The sequence below is a fragment of the Trematomus bernacchii genome, unplaced genomic scaffold (genome assembly GCF_902827165.1).
Source record: "Trematomus bernacchii unplaced genomic scaffold, fTreBer1.1, whole genome shotgun sequence".
NCBI classification, from domain to species: Eukaryota; Metazoa; Chordata; class Actinopteri; order Perciformes; family Nototheniidae; genus Trematomus; species Trematomus bernacchii.
The window spans coordinates 17969754-17986012 of NW_022988043.1; the positions used below are offsets into that span (position 1 = coordinate 17969754).

A 16259-nucleotide genomic window follows, 5' to 3' on the forward strand; every position below is an offset into this window, starting at 1 on the left:
ATCTGCACACATCTGCACTCGTTAACTCTTCAAAAAACATTTAATGGATTTCATTTGTTTTAATTAATTATACATAATACATTGGGATGTAGCCTACTAAATAATAACTTTTTAAACAACATGGTTTGATGAATTTGGACATTACAAGCTGTAGGAAAAACATTTATTAAAAAAATAAATGTCTATGCAATTAAATTATATAATTTACAACTTGATGTATTTTTATTTTATTTTATATTTGTTGTTTGTATATATAGTTATGTATAATTTATGTAAAGAAAGTTAAAAAAATAAAACGTATACCTAGGACCAATTTTCCAATATTCTTGGATCATGTCAAGTCAAGGCAAATTGTCTTCTGTATCAAATACATGATCTGAGTGCTTTACCAACACATGTTACTTTGACTTTTTTGGGTGGTCTCTGCTTTTTTCAAGTATTAACCAATTGTTTTTATTTATGCATTCTCTTTATGTTTAATCATGTAACTCTAAATATTTTAAATAAATGAATAAACCTTAGGCATACTTTACATTTCACACAATCACGACTTCTTGCACGACCACTGTGTGCATTATGAGACAATGGGCCCCTGGGCACAGCTATGCAAAAGTCTTCAGCACCTTTCCAACATAGGAACAAGATACATATTTTCACATTTTTAACATTGTTGTTGTTGATGTTTTAAGAATGTATTTAGATATGAGATTTTATTCTGAAAAGTAGTAACCGGTAGTCAGGAGGCGCGCTCTCAGCTAGCTTGATGTTACTTGCGCAAAGTTCCTCCTCTCGGTCCCGAAAGAAAACGGATGAGAAACCTCTTTTTGTGTCATTGTATGTTGTTGTGCGGCTACTAAAGCAACCGAAATGTCTCCCGGTAAGTCTTTTGTCACTTCTTAAACAGAGACGTTAATATGTTCTCCACGTTTAGACATGTTATTAACGGAAATATTCGCATTTGTTTTTTTTAGATTTCTGCGCCGAATCATCTCTGAAGAAGAGAAGCTCGCATGAAAACACAGAATAAAATCACTAAAAGTAGTTCTCATCAGGGAAATTTCATTTAGCGTTAGCTTTGACTATTTTCTGGTGGCTGTAGCTGTGTTTTATGCGAGTGAAGACACTGAAACAATGGCGTTCTTCGTGAAAAAGAAGAAATTCAAGTTCCAGACCCAACTGACGCTGGAGGAGCTGACCGCTGTGCCTTTTGTCAACGGAGTTTTGTTCTGCAAGATGAGGCTGCTGGATGGAGACTTTGTCGCTACTTCTTCCAGGTAAAAAAAAAACCCCAAATCATACTAAAACACCCTGAAACATCCCGTCAATGATGCAAAAGTTGTGGTACATATGTAATAGCTTTTCAAAAAGATTATCCTCTTTTAAAGTCACTTTAATACACTTAGCCTATAGAAGCTTAAAGTGCACATATGGCTCTGTTAAGTGACATCATTTGCATGTTAATTAAAATTGTCCAGTTGGTCATTTTATATTTTTCTATAGTATTCTTAATGTTTTCTAAACTTTCTTTGCGATGTGTTAACTATAGGAAAAATAGTGATTTCGAATGTATTATTATTATTATATTTTTGCTGGTTGGTTTGTTTTAGTTTTTTAGAATCACAAATTACTCAATTAGTTGCTGTTTTCACATCATACCACCGCTAAACACCCTTTAATTCATGCAAACATTATTTAAAATGCATTTAAAAAGGATTTACATTTTAATACAATTTAGGACTCATTTTACCCTGTCCAAGTCACTTAAACACTCTTACAAGAGGTTAAAGTGCATTTATGGAACTTTCTAGTGACATTTTATATCCTTACAGTATAGGCCTATATGTTTTTCCAACATGGTGTTATATTCCATAGGGTTCCTTAACTTGTTTTTGGTGTGCTATATGGAAAATATGGTGATTGTTGCAGTGATCATATTATAGGATATTGTAACTTCTAGTTTGTTCCCCTTTATTATTGTAACATACTTCTTTGATGTAACAGATGTCGTTGTTGTTGCATTTCTGTACCCAAACAATTGGTGTTATTTCTTTGTTGCACAACTTCAGATGCACATTTCACCAGCTCAGCTCAGGCAGGTTGATGTAAGACTACTTTCCTCAGAATCACATTTAAACGCAGGGTGTAGCCTGTTAAGTGACCTCTGTGTATCTACATAGGCTACCAGACTAAACATAAGAACACCTCTCAAACCAGTTTGCACGGGCCAAATGCCCTGTAGGACCATGGCACTAGGATGTGGTGAACTTGATAGTGAGATTGTCTTTTTCCTCATCACGTCACAGAACTCAAGATTCCCTCCCTCGACTTTGAAAACATCAACAACTTTTCCCCCTTTCCCTCCCTTGTCTTTCATTCACTAGATGAGATTAGAGGGCCTTGAAAGTCTCGTCAGATGTCTGTTCCAGTTTTTTTTGTTTAAGATTAAAGATGGGACACAGTGCATGTCTGGAGACGGGTTGACCTTTTGTGACTTCATTGTAGGACTGTTTTTTACACTTCAAGTATTACACTGGCCTCACCGTGTCCTACATGAGCTAAATGAGTGAGCAAACTTCACAGATAACTAATCAGGACACTTAAAGGTGGGGTAGGTAATTCACTTCAGAAACACTTTTTGTTATATTCCATGGAATGCTCTTAACATCCCGATAGCAATGAATAAATGAAATGCTTTGACAATAAATATATACAAATATTTCATCTGTGGAAGCCGTGGCGTTGTAAAAAGCAAGTCCAATTATCTGCCTCGGCCCACGGCAGATAATTGGATGGCCTACCTGCCCTAACTTATCTCGTGCCCTCATTAGCCGCGTTCACACCAAGTAATTTGCCGTACTTAGTGCCGGCACTTAGTGCCCCGGCACTTATTACCCCAGGGCACTTAGTACAGATCGCGTTCACACCGGAATAAGTTCCCTGAGGGAAGATGCAAATGAGCCGCTGACGTCACTTCGTCTTATTCAGCTTTGGGTTTACTGGCAGGCCGCAAACCACTTCACGGTGTATACTGCCACCCGAAGTCCCCGGCCGGAAGTCCCCGGAGTTGGGGACTGGCTTCAGTAGAAGCTGCTGGGACTCCCAGCAGCTTCTACTGAAGCCTTCCGAGTAAATCGCCAGAACGCCGACACCTCCTCATCTCCACCGCTCCCATCTTTTATTTTGTGTATTAAGTTAGTCTCTCTGCGTTTGTGCGCTGGGCGAATGCTAATGCGAGGATAATAAAATGGCGGCTCTACAAAACATTTCAGAGTTGTACGGGGTAGGGATGCCAGCGATTATTCGAATATTCGTTACAGTCTCCATAATCGAAGATTATTTTTAAAATTCGATTTTATTTATATATTTTTTTATTAATATTTATGTTTTTTTTTTTTTTCCTGGTTTGGTTTCAACCGGGGTCGAATAATCGATTAATATTCGCCAGGGCTGTCCGATTTTCGATTTTGATCATGGTCAGTTTCTGGCATCCCTAGTACGGGGCGTGGTTTGCAATTCGCCCAGCCAATCAGAACTGGGGCACTTTTTTCCCCCAGGAAAGTACCATCTCTCAGCAGGCACTAAAAATGGGGGTAAAAGTTCCCGGCACTAAGTACTTTTTTTGGTGTGAACGCGACATAAGGGGTACTAACGGAACTAAACGCGAAAAGTACGGGGAAAAGTACTCCGGTGTGAACGCGGCTATTGGTCATGTGCGCGTTCGTGTGTTGGAGGAGGGGCTCTGTAAGGAAGTCTGAAGGAAGGGGCAGATTTTTTTCGGTTTTGTACTTTCAAATTCTAGCTTACTCGAGCTGGTTTCTCCATTCTTACCTACCCTACCTTTAAACAGTATCAATTCCTACATACAAATGTCCTCAAGAGCCGTGTTCACACCAAGTACTTTCCTGTACTTAGTTCCGGCACTAAGAGCCCCGGCGCTTTTAACCCCAGGGCACTTAGTACAGATCGGGTTCACACCGGAGTACTTTTCCCTGAGGGAAGATTACGCAAATGAGCCGCTGACGTCACTTCTTCTTCTTCTGCTTTGGCTTTACTGGCAGGCCACAAACCACTTCACGGCGAGTACAGTAGGTGGCGGTATGCACCTTAAAGTTGTTTGCAATCCGCTACAAAACAAGAGAAGAAGAAGAAGAAAAACTTCCCGCGTATATTGTCTGTTGTTTACCTTCCGACCTCAGACATGATGGAGATGGAGTCGACTGAAGTTGTGCTGTTTGTGCTCATGTTATACAGCTTTGTAACTTCGTTAATGCGGCCTGAGCCAGAGCCTGAGCCTATTAGGCGTCCGACACAAATCCGGAGCCGCCACACGTCGAATGCTATAATCGCAAAGTTTCTTCAGCATCAAAGGCAGTTCAAAAGCCTTAGGAAAAGGATTGGCCGACGGAAAGCACACATGATTGCCATGTTTCACCGTAGGATGGCTGATGACGATAAGCAAGATACAGGATCTGTTTAATCGCCATGTCGGTTTTCTTTATTGCACTCTCAAGACATAACATTAAATAGAAATATTTTAAATGTAACTAAAGTGTCAGTTGTACATGTCAGTAAACATTGTCAATATAAAATAAAGTGTCAGTTGTACTATATAATAACAGTAATAACAATATAGAATAAACTGTCCCAGGTGTAGGGATAGTCTCAGCAGCAAACCCACCTTAATGATATATATATATATATATATATATATATATATATATATATATATATATATATATATATATATATATATATATATCTTATATATATATATCTTCCTGAGACCCACTGCATCCGTCTGCCATAAACACTATGGAAACATACATGTTAGTTTTGGCCCATAGTGGACTCCATGTTGTGTTGTGTAAAATGGGGGGGAATTAAAAGTTTAGGTCAAATAATATTTAAAATTATATAAATTATCATATTTGTGTATGTGCCGCTGCCATTCCCCCACAAGGTTGCAACATTGATGATAAATAAATGACAAATACAGCTTTGCCAGTTTATAACCGATGAAACATGATGGTATCAGAATAATCACTTACATGTGATGTATAGGATGCTACACAGGTCACAAAAGATAAAGTGTCAGGAGAAATAAGCAATATACAGGATCTGTTTAATCGCCATGTCGGTTTTCTTTATTGCACTCTCAAGACATAACATTAAATAGAACAATTTTAAATGTAAATAAAGTGTCAGTTGTACATGTCAGTAAACATTATATATAAAATAAAGTGATAACAGTAATAACAATATAAAATAAACTGTCCCAGGTGTAGGGATAGTCTCAGCAGCATACACACCTTAGTGCAAAGTTGTGTGTCGTGTGTCAGTATTTACAAAAACTATACCAAATAAACTGTCCCAGGTGTAGGCATAGGCTCAGCAGCAGACATTAACAGTGGCAACTAAAGGGAGGAAGACCTGTTGGCTTTCACTAGCTGGGAAAGCACTTCCAGAAACCCATTATTAAATGCAGTTTGTCGCTCATCCTGCCGCAGTTCCTGGCGCCGCTCGCGCTGCGCTGACGCTTCCTCATGGCGCAGCGCCCACACTTCATCCTGGTGCTGCTGGCGCTCCATCTGCTGCTTGAACACTTCTGCCTGGCGCTCCATCGAGGTGAGCATCTTGTCCTCCGTTTCCTGGGCCTTGGTGAACTGCACCATCTGATCTCCACGCAGCGACTCATTCACCACGGCACGCCGGTCCTCCAACGCCTGGACGGTCTCAAAGAAAAGTGCATCCTGTGTCCGCTTTCCTAAGAGGGGAAAATAAGCAAGATACAAGATCAACAACCAGAGACAATACATCATGTATTTTTTAGCTGCCCGGATTATAACAGACAAAGACTCATTCTGAAAACTGCACTGGAACAACTCAACATCAAGGACATGGATTTCAAGTCAATATATGAAAGTAAATCAAGAAATGAAGCAAACAAGCTGATCTTCAAATTCTTCAAAAGCACTGGTCTGAGGACAAGGATTTAATAAAAACATTTAATAAATCAACAGTAGGTGGCGATATATGCTCCAAGTGGAAGCGATTTCTTACCGGAAGTCATGTGACCTCTAACCCGGATGTTTACAATGTTTGTGAGAGTAAAAAGGCGCGAACATTTGTAAATGCCGGTATAGGCGAATACGTTTTCACGCTGTTTCATAATTGTACCAAGAAGGAAATAAACATGATTGTGAACATCAGTGCCATGCGTAACGTTCTTTCAAGACAAAGTTACAGTGTGTGTACCTTTGCGTTTAGTTACTGGTAAGGGAGACGAGCAAGCGCTTTGATCTTCAAGGCAAAGCTCGCTTGTTTCCAATCCCGAGAGTTGATGATTTTCCTCGCCTGAAACACAAGATTAGTGCCATGAGTTAGTGAAGCAAATTACAGAAACACTGCACAGTTATTCACAAGTCAAAACGTTTTCATAGCGGCCGAGAATATCTAGCTGGCTAGATGTTATTAGCCAGCTCGGGGCCAGTGTTAGCTAGTTCAGCCTAGCATGGCTAGCTTGATCTACTGAGCAAATAAAAGTACATCCGAGACCATTATTGTGCAGATTAAAACCCCAGTGCATTTAGTTGCTTTTACCTTCGTCGTGGTCGCCCTCTAAATCCGCCGTTGGAGCGGCCTCCAATACCATACTGCCCGAATCAAGGCTCGATGCTGTACCGGAGAATGAAGGTCTGTGGCTTAGCAAAGTCGTACCATTTACTGGTCTTCCGGTCGTTACCACTTTTATTATTCCAGTCTTTTTTTGTAGTCCTGCCGGAGTTTCTTTATTTTTAGCCGGCATGCCATGGCGCTGTGCAAGATTCCCATCTCAAGCAACTTCTTCGAACAACGGTGCGCTGGGTTTTTGTAGCGAGGAAAAACAATGGCGGCTCTACAAAACATTTTCACAGTTGTACGGGGCGTGGTTTGCAATTCGCCCAGCCAATCAGCACTGGGGCACTTTTCACCCACAGGAAAGTACGATCTCTCAGCGGGCTCTAAAAATGGGGGTAAAAGTTCCCGAGATTAAGTACGATTTTTGGTGTGAACGCGACATAAGGGGTACTAACGGAACTAAACGCGAAAGGTACGGTGAAAAGTACTCCGGTGTGAACGCGGCTAAGGCTTTTTAAAGTCACATTTTGAAGGGGCTCTATTATACTCATTTTCAGGTTCATATTTGTATTTAGTGTCTCTACTGTGACATGATGTCTCCATGCTTTAATGTTCAAAAAGCTCTTTATTTTTCTCATACTGCCTGTGCTGCAGCACCTCTTTTCACCCTCTGTCTGAAACCAGAGCCAAGTCTGCTCTGATTAGTTAGCTGGCCGGCTCTGTTGCGATTGGACAACCATTTAGAGATGTTCCGCTCTTTAGCCTATCACTAACAATGTCTTTGAGCGCTAGCAAATAGAAGCGCGAGTGTAACGTGGTGATGTCACTATGCTGCAGAAGTAAACAACGGAGTGCAATCGAGGTGTTTCCTTAACCCTTGCAGACCATTTACATGCACAAAAACCTATATAACACACTACAGGAAAGGGAGAACCCCAAAGAGCCTTATAGGGACCCTTTAAACTTACAGGAACTTTAACCATGTCTTGTCGGAGCTATATAGCAAATGTATTAACTTTATTTGCACTTAGAGTTTATATTATTCTATATGGTTCTTTTGTTGATCTTAATATAGGGATTTTTATAGGTTTTTTGTGTTTTAGGTGGTTTCGGTACTCAAAGTCTGCATGACAGATCTCTCCTACTGGCTCTGATCTACTGAACTACCCTCAACTTGTAAAAGAACACGAGGCGGCATATTGTCAAGGGTTTTTATTGACAGAGAATGTCTGAACTGCTGCTTACCCATTTTTGGATAAGAGGATAGTGCTGGTAAAAGCCCATTACTTATTCTTTTTATCAGGACTTTTCCGAAAGGGTTTGTACCTTTGTTCAAACACGACCGTTACACTTCTAAATCCCCAGAGCTGACTTAGTGAAGCGTTTGTTGGAGAATGTTTTTTTTCTGTAAAAGTAGATCATTTTGTGTGCGAAAGTAAACACTCTTGCTCAGGTTTCTTGTCAGAGGAAGTTCCCGTTTTCTTACCTTTCATCAGCGAGGGGAGAGCAGTGAGTTATGTCTCATAAACAAAGATAATCTTATTGGTTGAGTGAAACTACGTCAGCCAGAGTCAAGAACACATTTATGTGAAATACATGTGTAAGCCTTGTGATTCACCTATACATTATCCCTTTTAACTCTTTTTCAATAGAAACACACACACACACACACACACACACACACACACACACACACACACACACACACACACAGCCAGTAATTCCAATAAATGTTGGTATGAATATCTGCTTATAACTGTTAACATGGAAAATTACCTGTTAGTCACAGCTGCTGAACTGCATGTTACAAAAGTCTGAATAACTTACTTTAACATAATAAGACAGAAGGCTTTGCTCAGAAATAACAAAGTGAAAGCCCCTGTCCTCAGCAGTGAGGCCTGTGATATGCGAGGCCTCTGTTCGGTCAGAGGTCACTCTCCTCTCGGGAGGTTATATAACAGCCCAGACCCCCTCCCTCCCTCCCATCTCAGTTATCATCTCTGTGACAAACAACAAGGCCCTCTCAGAGGGCGAGGAGACGGCGCAGGGAGGCTCCCTCCACGGCGGACAGAGATTAGCGTTATGTCACAGATCAGACAAACCCGCCCTTTGTACCCGGGCTCGGCCTAGCCTCCCTTTGTTGTGGGTCGGGAACACTCGGGGGAATTAACAGCGAGCTTATGCAGCGGGCCGAGCGGTACCACATGGAAAACATCCATGTTGAGTCCCTGTTTACTCCAAGTCTGACTGTTGGCACAGATAAACAATGGCTACGCACAGAGTGGTGCGCTGATCACATATTTTTAGGGTGACCAGGAAGAAAGCATTACAAGGGCTCACTCGACAAAAAGTAATGGGAGTTTTCCTTTACCTTTGGAATATTGCAGAAAATAAGATCTGTGCCAAACATGTTTATGATACTTAAACATTTTGTTCAGCACAATCATTTCCACATATGATGTTTGACGCGTAAATGCAGTCGCCAGATGTTCAAAGCTAACCCTGGCTATTAACGAACTTCATCACAATTGCATGGCTGTGCATCACCACCACTAAGCTAAAAGCGGCTAATGTTGGGGGTGATGACATGAGTAGTCTCATTTAATCACTTGGTAGCAATCGCTGTTTTTATGACATATAGAAACTTAATACATTCCACAAGTGAGGTATTTATTGATGTATTTTATGTCGTAGAACCAAACATGAAATCTCGTTTTCAGACTTTATATCAGCCATCTAACCAAAAACACATGTTAAAAACACGTTTGAGGCAACCGGAACGGTAAAATACTAACTCATTTCCAGGTTTTTAGGGCTCATTCGAGTCATTCCACTCTTGAGTGACCAATACTTCTGTTTTAGTTTGGCCTTCCTGATATTTGTTATATAATTCAATATGACTCAGGCTTCAGCTGCTGCACACAAACATATTTATGTGTTTCCTCATCAGTTTTGGCATCCTGACGGATTCTTTTTAAAAGTGCATGTCCTGAAGAATTAACCACAAGTTGCAGCAAGCACAGTGAGGAGACTGGGATGTGAAGTAAGGTCAGCAGCTGACCAATGGCAATAAGAGTGTAACATTTTCCAGAGGAGCTCATGTCAAGTATACTGGCTGCATCTTTTTCTGTTTTATATCAACATACCCCAACCTCTCGTTTAGATTTTACAAGTTGCAAATTCAGAAGTGCTGGGAGGGTTCTGTTTCTGTGTTTATGTCAGAGCAGGGGAAAAGAGAGAGCGGCAAATTGTCAAATTTGAGATGAAAAAACCCACATGTTTCTCTTTTGTTTTGATAATTGATTTTAACAATGAATTTATTGTCAGAATAATTTTAGCTGTAGAAAGAAGACACATGTCGTCAGTTTTAGTGGACGTTCAGACCATTAAGCCATGTGTAAAACAATGGGCTAAATGGTACATTTTTAGTAGAATGTAGTTTAAACAATGATTTAAAGAAATGAAATACAATAAGTCTTATTTTTCCAAGTTACAGCTCTGTGAATTTAAAGGCTAATCAGACGGCAAAGTTGTTTATAATACCCTGACAAAGGATTTTACCACTAAAGTTGATAAGATTGGCGACTGATCTCCAGTCTAAAAAAAGATGTCTTGTTTCCGATTATTTAACCTTTTAAATGAGCAGACAGAGGGCCTTTTGTGATTTCTCCGGCTTGTGGTTATACAGATTTAGTGATATTACATAAAACAATGTGGTGCATTCATATCTATTGGACGCAGCAAACAGAAGAGCCAGAGGCAAAAGAGAAGTTACATAAAACTCTTTGTGCATATTCAGTTTTCCTCTCAGGACCTGAATAGCATGTATATGGGACAGAACTGCAAACGACTACTGACTTAATCTGAATATTCTACCTACATCTACTCACTGCAAACATTTCTGCCATTTAATGTAAAAATCACAATCATGTTATTGAACAAAATCCCAAACATGTATTATGTGCTCCGAGTCTCCAGAAACCACACCCTTCAAAGCGCCTTCAACATTCTGTAATGAAAAGAATGCATGCAAATAGTTTTTGGTTAAAGCTTTGAGATCATATTTAAAATGTATTTCTCTTGTTTGTGATTGCACTTTGCTATAAGTTAAATCCTCATTAGATAACAAAGGAATACTATGCAGACTGGTGTTGAATTTCCAGTGCTTTCAGGCATCCACTACATCAAGCCAGCTTTAGAGTTCATGCAGCCAGTCAGATTTGATAATGGATAATGCTCCATTATCATTCTGTGCAGCTTTAGTAACCATATGGTCTCCATTTTGATTTGGCAAAAAAACAAGGTTTTCAGTGGTGCTCCAGAGCAGGCTTTGTCAGCTATGTCTTGATTTTAGTATTACAATTTAAGTGCCAAGAAGGTCGAGGGGATTTTACTTTCTTAAAGTTGAATATAATAGAGGAATGTTGCAGAATTTAAGAGGCTATAGACACCTGAGAGGATGGGGTTCAGAGATTGTTCATCTAGAGAAGAGGAAGTAAAAACGTGAGTCTTGTGGCAACGTGGACAGATTATGTTTGTTTCCTGTTCAGATATTTAACCACAAAAGTGCAGGAACACACACACCACATTCAGTAAGAGCCAACAGTTTCACAAATACACAGTGCCATGGGTATTACAGGGACAGATGATGTGTTCGTTTCCCAAACGTTTTACAGTAAGTCAGAATTTACTGGCAAAATCTGTTGTGGACACTGTACTCCGGTATCGTGTCATGTTGTCGGTTGTGTCAGCATTCAGGATGTAGTTCTTAGGAGCCTCAAAAGTACCAGAAACCTTTGGGTGGAGTTGGCAGAGCTTCCTGACTGTCTGTTGTCAGGCGCCACGCAGCACTTGGCAGGTTTGAATTGTTGTAAATGGCATTGTTGTTTTTAAGTTTTAAAGAGATTCCTCTTGGTGCTTTCATGGATTTGTTGTTTATCTGAATATGTCCCTAGCATTCTTAAAGTGGCCCGATTATGCTTTTTGGGGTTTCTCCTTTTCCCGAATAGTGTTAAATAGTTCTCTGATATAGTTTCTGTCCCACACATCCCCCCCCCCCCCCTGCCTGAAACACCATCCATCCATCCATCTTCTCCCGCTAATTTGAACATCATCATCTCATAACAAAATAAGCTAAGGCGACTACTTGTATTCAGTGACTTGATTTTTAAAATGAAAACCAGGGACATTTTTAGTGTTGCGGTCCATATCTCATTAAAATATCTAATGTTAGTAACTATTAAAGAAAAAATGGGGACAATTATATACGCCTTATTCTTATCATTCTTTATGAGCGCAGTAACGGTAAGGTATCTAATTACTTATTTATTTAGTATTCCATAACTTAATAACAGAGATGGTCAAATTTAAAATGGTAGTGACATGGCACAAATCCTACAATGAAGCGGAAAGTAAAGTGTTCTCCCGTGAGAGGGCGATCAAGAGAAGAAAGAGAGCGTTGAGGGAGTTTACAGATGAAAAGACACAGAAAGACAGAAGCACAATAACAAGTATATTTAGGTGTTTTTTTTGTAAATAACCGACGGTTTCAAGAGGAAGTAAAGTCCCCTGGTTTGTCCCCTATACTCTAACTGCCATGAGGAAACTCAAAATTAATTTCCCCAAATCCGACACTAGAGGTGGTCTTAACGCACCGGCACCAATACAGTATATAATACGTGAAATGTGTAATCACACACTTAGCAATATAGAACATAAATAATAAAAACGTACTTGGTTTAAAAACACTTTTGTGGTTCACACTGAAACGAGTTCTTCATTCAAAATTTCGCGGGCAATTGCATATAAGAAGGAGAAGAAGACGTAAAATAAGTAGTAGAAGAAGAATGAAGCTGCTAACGCTAAATGCTAACGCTAAGGTTACAATAATTGTATTGCTGCGAACAAGCACCACGCCTTTGAAACATCAACTTTGTTACAATTTTATTTCACCTTGCTATGTGTTTTTAAAGCATATTTAAAAACGGGGACATTTCCGGGGACAGATTGAGGCGGGGATTGGCCACCAAAGCCAGGCAGGCATTTGGTATGATCACCATAACCATATGAGGCCGGACTCGGAGGGCTGTCCTTTGCTTTCAGCTGTCAGATTGTAAACAAAGTCACGTGACTGGGGGCAGATGACAGCGCTGACAAGGTGTTTTTTATCGCAGCGAGACGCTACAATACTAATTGTGGGCTTATCATGTTTATTCTGCCACAGCAGAACAAATAAAAAACTCTCGCTCTCTCCAGAGGGGCAGGTCAGCGAAAAAGGGCAAACGGGCCGTTGCCCGGGCAACATTAGCCCGTACCTGTGCACGTCCCTGGTGTTAATGCATTGTCACATGGTCCACACATGTCTGCTTGGCGAACCTGTTGACAGATGATTATATTTCTGTCACGTGGGGAACCCTTAAGGCTACTGAAGGTATACATTCCAGTGTTAAGTGCACTATATATATCTATCTATCTATCTATCTATCTATATATATATATATATATATATATATATATATATATATATATATATATATATATATATATATATATATATATATATATATATATATCCTAAACAGGAATTTGTCTTAGTGTTTTGGTGCATAACGAAAATAGTCAAGATAAGATATATAAAAAGTGGCTAGCATTACATTAAAAATGTATTCTTAGTCCTGTGAACTATTTGTTGTTTTATGAAAAAAGAATACATGTGACTCAAATTATAAAATTAGACTCCTTTGCTTTCTTTCGTTGGACTCATTTGTCGTTTTAAGTGACTCTTGGGCGGGGAGTAGCATTTAGAACTTACACTGTTGTTGCGTAAAGCATTCCTATAACATCCTTATCAACACAAACAGAAGTAGTAGTGAAGGTACATTTAGTATACGAGTGATATATGTGATGCTACTGCTGCGTTTCTGGAGAGGCTGCTTGTCAGTGCTAGGAATTAGAACATGGGATACTATGTGATGGCTCAGCAGTTTGGATTCACACAGTATTTGAGCTAATAAAGAGTTAAAAAACAACACAGGTGTTTTGTAGTGTCTCACATGTTGATGGCCTAGCTGCCATGTTCTCATGGGATCTACTATGTCCCCACTGATTCTTCTCAGCTGTGTGGAAGACTCATTGGTCCCCTGTGGTGGTGTTGGTGGCCCAGGAGAACAGTAGTCTTAATCTCATATGGCTGTAGACTGGTCAACCATAGTGCAGCTTGGGTATTAATGATGATGTGTGAGAGCCTCATTTCCCTCAACAGTGTCTCTCTATAATGGGCTGTGATTATGGCAAACACCAAACAAGCGTTACAAAAGTAAGGTTTTTAAATATACCAACACATTTCACAACTCTTTCCACCTTACTGAGAGAATAAATAATGTAATCAGTTAGTAAATCAACAGTTCAGTTAATCTTTCATCAAGCATACAAAATGAGAGAAATACCTTGTTGTAGGCTTTCATAGGACTTGGTCAGACAAAAAAAACAAACAACCATTGGTGTTAGCAGTATTAACATAATTTACTTACGTAAAAGTACAAAAACCCAAGTAAAAGTCCTGCGTTCAAAACCATAATATGTAAATTAAAATGTCTACTTTAGTACGGTAAGAGTTATTAGTTGCATTGTACCACTGATATTGGCAGTACAGTACTGATGACTGTGGTTGCAAACCACACAAAGAAAAAAAAAACATCTTCTCCACCCAACACCCCTTTTGATCTACTAAGAATCCTCCAATTATTGATCATTTGGTTTGCTTCAGGATTGAACGTTTTTAGGAACACACAATACAATCAGGCTCTATGAGTGAATCTGCTAGGGCTATTGGAAACAGGAAACCCTCCCTGGAACTACCTCTGCTTCAAGAAGGGCCTTTTCAACCAAATGTACCTGCAGTCCTTTCGTGTTCCTGTCAGAGAAAGTGCCATTTCTGCCACCTGACCTGACATTTGGCTTGTGAGAGAAGGGAGGAGGTGAGTGAAAGGAAGGAAGGAGTTTGTGAGGAGAGTTAGAAATCGACTGGGACGAGCAGCTTCTCGACAGCTGTTTCCTGTTTTCTTCTCACTTTTCCAGCCGTTAGCGTTTTGGTGGGATGTGAGGGGAGCAGTGTGTATGGATATGGTGCGGGGGCTGTTTGCACATTATTCCCAGGTAATCAAAATGTCTCTTTCTCCAAACAGAGGAATTCCTGTGAAATTGATTTTTCAAGCTTCTCTCTCAAGATCGACCTTTCTTATCGTTTTTATTAAGTTTTTCATTAATTGATGAATTGCTTGTCAGTTATTAAGTAAACATAACCAGATATTCCATGGCCTCTTGTCCTTGCAAGATTTGAGCTGTGCATGTTATTCTCAGCTCTACATGCACGGTTTCACCTAAAAAATGTTGTGATAGGACTGCTAACTCTTGCACATTGACTGTGAGAATTTAAGTGACACTTTTCACACGCTCTAACGCAACATGTCCATTTTCTCACAGTGTAAAAAACAACTCATAACCAATCATTATAATTTGTGCTGTAACGGTTCCAGTACTTCGGAGGGCCCACAATGCATCTCAGCAATAATCTTATAAAGGTAATATATTATAAACATGTCTTTTTGAAGTTGTAACGTCAGTATAGGAATCACAATATGATATTCCCGTTTTTATATTGGATGGATTTCTTCTGAATATGTTCCTTAGACAATAAAAAATGTGAAGTGTGAATGTGATGATAACTATGCAATGGGATTTTTCCATTGGCTTTTGGAGTATTGCAGAGAATAAGATCTGTGGCAAACACACATTTATGCTTACACGTTTTGCTCAGCAGGAAAATCTCCACATATTAACACAACTTTGTGATTTATAAAGCCTAAATGCGTTGACAGAAGTAAAAAGCTAATGTTATGCTAACCGCAAGACACTGCAGCGCATCGTAAACACTGCTGAGAGGATCATCGGTGCCTCACTCCCATCACTCCTGGACATTTATAACACCCGCCTCACCCGCAGAGCACTCAGCATTGTGGGTGACCCCTTCCATCCCTCCAACTGCCTCTTCACCCTCCTGCCCTCAGGGAGAAGGTTCTGCAGCCTGAGGTCGAGCACAACCAGACTGAAAAACAGCTTCGTCCACCAGGCTGTCAGGAGGCTGAACTCTCTCCCCCCCCTCCCACCTCTCCCCTCTCTCCCCTCTCTCCCTTCTATCTCACCTCTCTCCCTTCTCTCCCCTCTATCTCACCTCTCCACCCTGCCCCCACTGGACCGGGACTTTAACACCCCCCCCCACACACACAGACACAAAAAATCCAGCACCAGTCACTTTTGCGCTGCTATGGACATTTTTGCACTCATTTGCACTATGTACATCATCTTTTTTATATATATATATCCTGCTTACTTGAAGTAAACGGTTATTTTGTGGTTTTTTGTAATTATTGAGTGTTCTTGTATTTTAGTGTTTAATGTGTTTTTGTATACCTCGGGACTGTGGGAAACAGTATTTAGATCTTTCTGTGTGTAAAAACATATTTTGAGATTGACAATAAAGTTGACTTTGACTAAAGGAACTACACCACGGTCTCTAAAGGTGGCTAATGTTCAGGGTGATGACGTTTAGTTGTCTCATTCAGTCACCTTTTAGCAACTGTTGT

The 16259-nt window shown here is 40.0% G+C and overlaps 1 protein-coding gene across 1 annotated transcript in view; it reads left to right on the forward strand.

Moving 5' to 3' along the window:
* The first annotated feature begins 775 nt into the window (after window positions 1-775).
* The window catches only part of LOC117472428 (protein FAM102A-like), a 34806-nt gene continuing 19322 nt past the window's right edge, over window positions 776-16259 (forward strand). Inside the window, exons 1-2 of the mRNA XM_034117595.1 lie at window positions 776-877; window positions 972-1274. Coding sequence (XP_033973486.1) covers window positions 1132-1274 — 143 coding nt within the window. The 5' untranslated portion in view covers window positions 776-877; window positions 972-1131. The remainder of the gene's footprint in view (window positions 878-971; window positions 1275-16259) is intronic.